The following is a 10,127-nucleotide window of genomic DNA, read 5'->3' as shown; positions in this document are numbered from 1 at the left end:
AGGCGGGCATGCTAACCATTGCACCACGGTGTCAAAATTTTATTTCCATAGAAAATTTTGTCAAAATTTTATTTCTATAGAAAATTTTGTCAAAATTTTATTTCTATAGAAAATTTTGTCAAAATTTTATTTCTATAGAAAATGTTGTCAAAATTTTATTTCTATAGAAAATTTTGTCAAAATTTTATTTCTATAGAAAATTTTGTCAAAACTGTATTTCTATAGAAAATTTTGTCAAAACTGTATTTCTATAGAAAATTTTGTCAAAATTTTATTTCTATAGAAAATTTTGTCAACATTTTATTTCTATAGAAAATTTGGTCGAAATTTTATTTCTATAGGAAATTTTGTCATAATTTTATTGCTTTAGAAAATTATGTCAAAATTTTATTTCTATAGAAATTTTTTATTAACATTTTATTTCTATAGAAAATTTTATTTCTATAGAAAATTTTGTCAAAATTTTATTTCTATAGAAAATTTTGTCAAAATTTTATTTCTATAGAAAATTTTGTCAAAATTTTATTTCTATAGAAAATTTTGTCAAAATTTTATTTCTATAGAAATTTTTTATTAACATTTTATTTCTATAGAAAATTTTGTCAAAATTTTATTTCTATAGAAAATTTTGTCAAAATTTTATTTCTATAGAAAATTTTGTCAAAATTTTATTTCTATAGAAATTTTTTATTAACATTTTATTTCTATAGAAAATTTTGTCAAAATTTTATTTCTATAGAAAATTTTGTCAAAATTTTATTTCTATAGAAAATTAAATTTATTTATTTCATAAAATAATAAATTTTGGTCACAATTTTATTTCTATAGAAATTTTTTATCAAAATTTTATTTCTATAGAAAATTTTGTCAAAATTTTATTTCTATAGAAAATTTTGTCAAAATTTTATTTCTTTCGAAAATTTTGTCAAAATTTTAGGTTAGGTTAGGTTATGTGGCAGCCCGATGTATCAGGCTCACTTAGACTATTCAGTCCATTGTGATACCACAGTGGTGAACTTCTCTCTTATCACTGAGTGCTGCCCGATTCCATGTTAAGCTCAATGACAAGGGACCTCCTTTTTATAGCCGAGTCCGAACGGCGTTCCACATTCCAGTGAAACCACTTAGAGAAGCTTTGAAACCCTCAGAAATGTCACCAGCATTACTGAGGTGGGATAATCCACCGCTGAAAAATTTCTTGGTGTTCGGTCGTAGCAGGAATCGAACCCACGACCTTGTGTATGCAAGGCGGGCATGCTAACCATTTATTTCTATAGAAAATTTTGTCAAAATTTTATTTCTATAGAAAATTTTGTCAACATTTTACTTCTATAGAAAATTTGGTCGAAATTTTATTTCTATAGGAAATTTTGTCATAATTTTAGTGCTTTAGAAAATTATGTCAAAATTTTATTTCTATAGAAATTTTTTATGAACATTTTATTTCTATAGAAAATTTTATTTCTATAGAAAATTTTGTCAAAATTTTATTTCTATAGAAAATTTTGTCAAAATTTTATTTCTATAGAAAATTTTGTCAAAATTTTATTTCTATAGAAAATTTCGTCAAAATTTTATTTCTATAGAAAATTTTGTCAAAATTTTATTTCTATAGAAAATTTTGTCAAAACTTTATTTCTATAGAAATTTTTTATTAACATTTTATTTCTATAGAAAATTTTGTCAAAATTTTATTTCTATAGAAAATTTTGTCAAAATTTTATTTCTATAGAAAATTTTGTCAAAATTTTATTTCTATAGAAAATTTTGTCAACATTTTATTTCTATAGAAAATTTGGTCGAAATTTTATTTCTATAGAAATTTTTTATTAACATTTTATTTCTATAGAAAATTTTTTCAAAATTTTATTTCTATAGAAAATTTTGTCAAAATTTTATTTCTATAGACAATTTTGTCAAAATTTTATTTCTATAGAAAATTTTGTCAAAATTTTATTTCTATAGAAAATTTTGTCAAAATTTTATTTCTATAGAAATTTTTTATTAACATTTTATTTCTATAGAAAATTTTGTCAAAATTTTATTTCTATAGAAAATTTTGTCAAAATTTTATTTCTATAGAAAATTTTATTTCTAAAAGAGGAAAATCATCGGCAACTGAGGCCACTAGATAAACATTTGGAAAATTTTGTCAAAATATTATTTCTATAAAAATTTTGTCAAAATTTTATTTCTATAGAAAATTTTGTCAAAATTTTATTTCTATAGAAAATTTTGTCAAAATTTTATATCTATAGAAATTTTGTCAAAATTTTATTTGTATAGAAATGTTGTCAAAATTTTATTTCTATGGAAAATTTTATCAAAATTTTCTTTCTATAGAAAATTATGTCATAATTTTATTTCTATAGAAATTTTTGTCATAATTTTATTTCTATAGAAAATTTTGTCAAAATTTTAATTCTATAGAAAATTTTATTTCTAAAATAGGAAAAGCATCGGCAACTGAGGCCATCAGATAAACATTTCGTTTTTGTTACCCCCGTCTGTACAAATAAAAAAAAAATCAAAGAAAAATAATTTCATTTCTGTTCTGGATTTCTTTGGCCATAAAAATGACCAAAACACCTCCAATCTAAATTAGAGCACCTTAAAACTTATTTCGTGGCTATAGGCCAGTATAAAGTTGGCATTATAGCACTAAATTTGCAATTTTTTCACGGTTACTTTTATTTAATAATTCATTTCACCGAAAATAAACATTTTCAATTTTTACATTGAGTTATTCCCTATCAAGTTATACAAAAATTTGCAATAAGAAGATATAATATTATTCTGTTTTTTCTGATTTAGTTTTGATTTTAGTGTCTACATTCGAACTTAGTACCCACCTTATCGCAAAATTCAAAGTATATGTACCTGAAAAAATCAATTATTTTCATACAAGATACTTTTATATCAATGTTTTCTGAGATCTAAAATCATTCTTTTCCTGAATTGGCATCCCTAAAATCATCACATTGCTAAAATACCATGCGAAAAACACACACAAATTGTTGTTGCCGCCCAAAGTAACAGTACACATAACATAATTCTACTCGACACTGTCTTTAACAGTAAAAGAGGGTAGATAGAAACGTCAATTTTTGTTTGCACCTATTTTTTTACATATGACTCTCTCGTTATTTAACAGAGCTCTGTTAGTATGTTTAATGTAGTTTTTAGTATGTTTTGTGGTGGGAATGTTAAAGACAAAAATGTTCAGCAATAAGTTTTCATTCCCATTTTTTCAGTCGTGAAGAGAACAACAACAAGAGACATGAGCGGAATTTGTTTCTATTGAAGTTGTTGTTGCGTGTGTGTGTGCTAGTAAGAAACCGGCAAGTTTTTTTGTACGTCAAATAAAAAAGATAGCGCGCAAAACAAAAATCGGAATGAAATTAAATTTTTTTAATTTAATAAAACTAGCAGTTGTGTTTTGTAATTATTTTTGATAAAATAATATATCGTAATAAGTCATATATACCAAAGGAAAAACGAAACAAGAATATAAATTCTATCGAAATATTACATGAATACGCACATACATACACACACATATATAGTGGAATACCTACATATGCATATATAAAAAAATATATACCGCAAATAACCAATAAATTACAAGAAAAAAAAATATTTTGCAAATCATCAACATCATCGACTTCAGTGGAAAAAAATACCAAAGTAATTTGGGATTTTGTGTTTTTGGAAACAAAGAATTTTCGAAGCAACAGAAACAAAAGGAGTTTTCAAAAATGTTCGAACTGGAGGAATACTCAAGTGGATTTCATGATGGATTCCTTAATAAATATGCGGTATGTATAAAATTCGTTATTTCTTTTCTCATTGTTTATTGATTCGCCGGTTGTGCCGGGCTCTGCTGGTATGGAAAAGATGTTGCGAACCCCAAGGTGCCGACAAGCAAAATGTGTATTTGTATATACTCGCACACACACACACATTCACTCTTCACAAAAACAAAATAGAATGCAAGAATATACTGGATGTTTTTTTTATTCTCCTAATCTCAATCTCGTTTTACTTTCATTTGGTGGTGAATTGAGAATAATTTTGAATTCTGTAACGGCTCACAGTTGTCCATTTCGTTTTCATATTTATATTCGTATTCACCACATTGAAGAAAACAAAAAAAAAAAAATATGTTCTCTCCTTTAATTCAGCTCATGAATTGTAGAGAACCAAAAAGAGCGAATGTCAGACAGAGAACATAAAAGAGAGAGAGAGGTTATATGTAAGAATTTGATGGGAACAAAAACACAACAATAACGATGTTCCATAGAGTTTGAGTTGTGGTTGCCGGTGGCAATGAGCTTTGTTGTTGTATTTTATTTGCTGCACATCTTCCACTTGGAAATGTCGTTTTTTTAAATTTTGCCACCATTAATAAAATCATATGAATTGTAGACATAAAAAGGCCTGGAGTTATGGCCTTTATAAAGGGTGATTTGTTAAGAGCTTGATAACTTTAAAAAAAAAAAACGCATAAAATTTGCAAAATCTCATCGGTTCTTTATTTGAAACGTTAGATTGGTCCATGACATTTACTTTTTGAAGATAATTTCATTTAAATGTTGACCGCGGCTGCGTCTTAGGTGGTCCATTCGGAAAGTCCAATTTTGGGCAACTTTTTCGAGCATTTCGGCCGGAATAGCCCGAATTTCTTCGGAAATGTTGTCTTCCAAAGCTGGAATAGTTGCTGGCTTATTTCTGTAGACTTTAGACTTGACGTAGCCCCACAAAAATAGTCTAAAGGCGTCAAATCGCATGATCTTGGTGGCCAACTTACCGGTCCATTTCTTGAGATGAATTGTTCTCCGAAGTTTTCCCTCAAAATGGCCATAGAATCGCGAGCTGTGTGGCATGTAGCGCCATCTTGTTGAAACCACATGTCAACCAAGTTCAGTTCTTCCATTTTTGGCAACAAAAAGTTTGTTAGCATCGAACGATAGCGATCGCCATTCACCGTAACGTTGCGTCCAACAGCATCTTTGAAAAAATACGGTCCAATGATTCCACCAGCGTACAAACCACACCAAACAGTGCATTTTTCGGGATGCATGGGCAGTTCTTGAACGGCTTCTGGTTGCTCTTCACTCCAAATGCGGCAATTTTGCTTATTTACGTAGCCATTCAACCAAAAATGAGCCTCATCGCTGAACAAAATTTGTCGATAAAAAAGCGGATTTTCTGCCACTAATTTTGGTAATAAAATTCAATGATTTGCAAGCGTTGCTCGTTAGTAAGTCTATTCATGATGAAATGTCAAAGCATACTGAGCATCTTTCTCTTTGACACCATGTCTGAAATCCCACGTGATCTGTCAAATACTAATGCATGAAAATCCTAACCTCAAAAGAATCACCCTTTATTTGAGGCGGGCAAGTTTAAAATTATTTTTTAATTTGTTTTTCAAAAATGGTTTTTGATTTTATTTTTTTTTTACAGAAAAGTTGAGATTTTTGAAATACCAATTCAGAATTTTTATTCTGGAATTTTTGCCATATATTTTTACACTGAATTACAATGAATCGTCCCAAACTTGGAGTCAGAGTCTCGAGAGCGAGATTTTTGCTTTATTAATATACAGTGTTGCCAGTATTGGAAAATTGTGCCCAAATTGTAGATTTTCTATCGAGTATTGGGTCGAGATTTTTGATTTGGAGACTGGGGGAATTTCTAGAAATTTCAAAATTTTTTCAAACCTTTCCTTTTTAAAGTAGGTCCCAGAATATTACAAATGGAGCATGTGGAATTGAAATGACTGAAGAGGTCCAAGCGCTATTTTTTACCCTAATTAACTAAGACATTTTCTATTATTGTGAAATCATTTCGGGTATTTAAAAAGCGATTTACTTGAGGTATGAATTAGAAGTTCCTTATATCGGAACAAATCTACTTTAGCACAAGTTGTTAAAAACAATTTTTTTAGTGTAGGAGAAGGGATTTTAAGTCGAAAATGTAGAGTAAAAAATTTGGCGGAAAAGCCTAGTTTTCGAGATATAGACATCTGAAAATCGGTATTTTCCTTTATATTTTTTGTTTATTTTGACAGCAATTTTTCATGAAATGAATAGAATTCCGTTTTTTTGCGTATTTGGTAAAACTAGTACATTTTAAGCAGAAAATATTAAGTAAAAATTTTGTCGGAAGAGCGTAGTTTTCGAGATAGCTTCCCTTAAAAATTGGATATAGGTGGACGGCCTTCGGTCGGGGTTTGACACTTTCTCCTATGGACAGGGTCCAAAGTGGGCTAACGCGAACCCATAGGGGATAGGTAGCCGGCCTTCGGTCTGGGTGTGAGATTTTCTCCTATGGACAGAGACCAAAGTGGGCTAACGCAAACCCACAGTGGACAGATGGCCGGCCTTCGGCCGGGGTTTAAGACTTTTCTCCTAAGGACAGTGTCCAAAGTGGGCTAACGCGAACCCAGGACCTCTCCGGGTCCATGTTATTTGAAATATTTTACTTTTAGGATGATTATGTGCGATGGATACTAAATAATGATGATGACAACTTTAGGGGCCCGTAACTCCGAAAATAGGTCTTTCCTCCTCTGATGACATGACAGATGGACGGCCTTCGGCCGGGGTTTAAGACTTTCTCCTATGGACAGTGTCCAAAGTGGGCTAACGCGAACCCAGGACCTCTCCGGGTCCATGTTATTTGAAATATTTTACTTTTAGGATGATTATGTGCGATGGATACTAAATAATGATGATGACAACTTTAGGGGCCCGTAACTCCGAAAATATGTCTTTCCGCCTCTGATGACATTTTTATTGTGAAACGTGGATGATATTGAAACTACCAAACAAACTCCTTTACTTCACTTTGTGATATACAAAGAATTTTTAGAGTCGAGAGTATATGTTATAAGGTCCGGGAAGTCCCTATACAATGCAGTGAAATGTTCCAACATTTTTATTATTTTTCATAAAAATTTTTTCGTAAATGTCTTGAGGATTTTTGTGGGTATTTTTTTATATTAAGTTGAGGATTTTTGGGGATTCCAATTTGGGGACAAGAGCTACAAAAACACTGGCAGCACTGGTAAAAAGTGCAACATCTTGGAAATTGCTTTAAAAATGTAAATAGCTAAATTGTATCTTTTGGATTTGGGAAACCCGCGTCAACATTACGACTAAGCAATAACTTCAGAATGACACTATTATAGGGTCCAAAACAAAATTGCCCTAAAGATGGGTTGTATGTTCGAGTTCAAAAGTAAAACCGCAAACACAAAATTATATCTTCTTGTGGCAATTTTTTTATAATTTGATAGGGAATGATCCAATGCAAAAATTGAAAATATTTTTTTTCGGTGAATTAATTATTAATAAAAAGTAACCATTAAAAAATTGCCATTTTAGAACGATAATGCCAACTTATTGTTGGGATTGACTGAAACGAATTCGCCTTTAATGATTATTCCCCCATGTTCCGAAATTCGGAATTGCAAAATTTTCATTAGGCCATAATTTCTTAACTCTGAATCTTATTAACTTAAATCTTGGTAATATAGTTCTCCTTAAGGAGACGTTCAAATTAAAATTGTATTGGTGTCCGAGAGTACATCTATTTTTTATTCGTTAAAAGAAAAATAAATTCTTGAGATTTGGGAATATACTCTAGCTCCACTTGTAGAAAATTTTGAAATAAATTTTCATTGAAAAGAACTATTCATTTACCAAATGCCGCTGATATGGAATCCATAACAAATCCTGCCGTAATGGTTAGATTATTTCTAAAATCATCCCACAGAAAAGGAAAATGCATATCCGTTTTAGATTAAAGATAACAGAAAACAATGATGTTCTTTGGTATTGACACATGTCCTTTCACTTCTAAACCACAGGTACTTGAGTTTCAAGTGTTCGTAGAATCAACAACGGCCTACCCAAATATATTTTCACAATTGTCAGTTGTATTGAATAACTTAGAAACAACAACAAATGTAAAATGCATGTGTTGCTATGATCTTATTTTAAACTCTCCTTTCAAAAATACCTTTTATTTGCACTTTGACACAATTTTATGGCAAAAAGACTTTCTTAAAGCTGTATCCAAAAGTCACATGTCTTGTTGGTTTTAACCACCTGTAAAAAGGTTTTGGTTTTTACGCCCATTAAACTCAAGTTCCTTAGGGTGGTTATCATTCTCCCATGGTATTCTAAACAATGCACTATTTAACATTAATATACTTTCTTGGTCCGATATGCGGAGTTGCAAAACTTACAAATTTCTTTTGGCGAATTCAAAATATATAAATACTTCAATTTAGGCATATAGTTCTCTGTAATGAGAAGGATTTGGAAGTTGGGTCCAAAAACATGGGTGGTACATTGAGGGTATTTCTTCAAATTAGATGCATGATAATCCTTATTTCACAAGCCGAAAATGAGCCCCATCGTGCTAGGTTGGAATATAACTACGGTTACAAATATAGCCGTATTGCCTTAAATATTTAACCGCTCATCTTAATTTTCTATAGAAGTAGGACATCTAAAAAGTTATACAAATTGGAAAAGTTATAGTGGCAGCACGATACTTGAGCACGGTTGTCACACGTGTCAAAAATAATCTACCAAAATTTGAAGAAAATTTTACCAAAACACTACCAAATTTAAAAATCTATTTCTATTGAAATTGTTGTAAAAATTTCATTTCTATAAAAAAATTTTGTCAAAATTTCATTTCTGTAGAAAATTTTGTCAAAATTTTATATCTATAGAAAATTTTCTCAAAATTTTATTTCTATGGAAAATTTTGCCAAAATTTTATTTCTATGGAAAATTTTGTCAAAATTTTATTTCTATGGAAAATTTTGTCAAAATGTTATTCTATAGAAAATTGTGTCAAAATTTTATTTCTATAGAAAATTTTGTCAAAATTTTATATCTATAGAAAATTTTGTCGAATTTTTTTTTTTTCTACTGAAAATTTTGTCAAAATTTTATTTCTACTGAAAATTTTATTAAAATATTATTTCTATGGAAAGTTTTGTCAAATTTTAATTTCTATAGAAAATTTTGTCAAAATTTTATTTTCTAGAAAATTTTATTTTTAAAGAAAATTTTCAAAATTTTCTCAAAATTTTATTTCTATAGAAAATTTTGTCAAAATTTTATTTCTATGGAAAATTTTGCCAAACTTTTATTTGTTTTTTTAATTTTCTCAAAATTTTATTTCTATAAAAATTTTTTTTCAAAATTTTGTTTTTACAAAAAAATTTTTCAAAAATTTTATTTCTCTAGAAAAATTTGTCAAAATTGTATTTCTGTAGAAAACTTAGGTTAGGTTAGGTGGCAGCCAGAATATTCATTCCATTGTGATACCACATTGGTGAACTTCTCTCTTATCACTGAATGCTGCCCGATTTCATGTTAAGCTCAATGACAAGGGACCTCCTTTTTATAGCCGAGTCCGAAAGGCGTTCCAAATTGCACTGAAACCACTTAGAGAAGCTTTGAACCCCTCAGAAATGTCACCAGCATTACTGAGGTGGGATAAACCACCGCTGAAAAACTTTTTGGTGTTCGGTCGAAGCAGGAATCGAACCCACGACCTTGTATATGCAAGGCGGGCATGCTAACCCTGTAGAAAACTTTGTTACAAGTTTATTTCTATAGAAAATTTTCTCAAAATTTTATTTCTATGGAAAATTTTCTCAAAATGTTAAAGTACCTCTTAGGTGGAGACGCAAAATCTTCCAAAACATCAAGAATTCTACCAAACAGTATACAATCTACCATTTTTGGTAGTACTTGAGGCGAACTTTGACTATTCAGTTTATTGTGATACCACAGTGGTGAGCGTCTTTTTTATCACTGAGTGCTGCCCGATTCTACGATTAACTCAACGACAAGAGACCTTTTTTATAGCCGAGTCCGAACGGCGTTTCACACACATTGTGGTCAAACCACTTTTTATGTGCCGTGTAGACTATAAGTTTATCCGGACGACAGTGGTCATGTCGAACATATCCCATATATTGGCCACATTATAAGTTAAGTCCGAAGGCATAATCGATACTGCGGCATGTTTATGGGATCGATAATACATTTACCGATTATTTAGTCATCGTCGACAATCCGTATCGATTG

At 30.0% G+C, this 10,127-nt stretch overlaps 1 protein-coding gene across 1 annotated transcript in view; it reads left to right on the top strand.

Annotated features, from left to right (window-relative positions):
• Window positions 1-3,237: 3,237 nt before the first annotated feature.
• jumu (Forkhead box protein N4 jumeau) overlaps window positions 3,238-10,127 on the top strand; it is a 41,208-nt gene continuing 34,318 nt past the window's right edge. Inside the window, exon 1 of the mRNA XM_075288436.1 lies at window positions 3,238-3,818. Coding sequence (XP_075144551.1) covers window positions 3,759-3,818 — 60 coding nt within the window. The 5' untranslated portion in view covers window positions 3,238-3,758. The remainder of the gene's footprint in view (window positions 3,819-10,127) is intronic.

The sequence above is a fragment of the Haematobia irritans genome, chromosome 1 (genome assembly GCF_050003625.1).
Source record: "Haematobia irritans isolate KBUSLIRL chromosome 1, ASM5000362v1, whole genome shotgun sequence".
Taxonomy (NCBI): domain Eukaryota; kingdom Metazoa; phylum Arthropoda; class Insecta; order Diptera; family Muscidae; genus Haematobia; species Haematobia irritans.
Note: the sequence above shows the minus strand (reverse complement) of the source record. Positions and strands in the feature narration are given on the sequence as shown.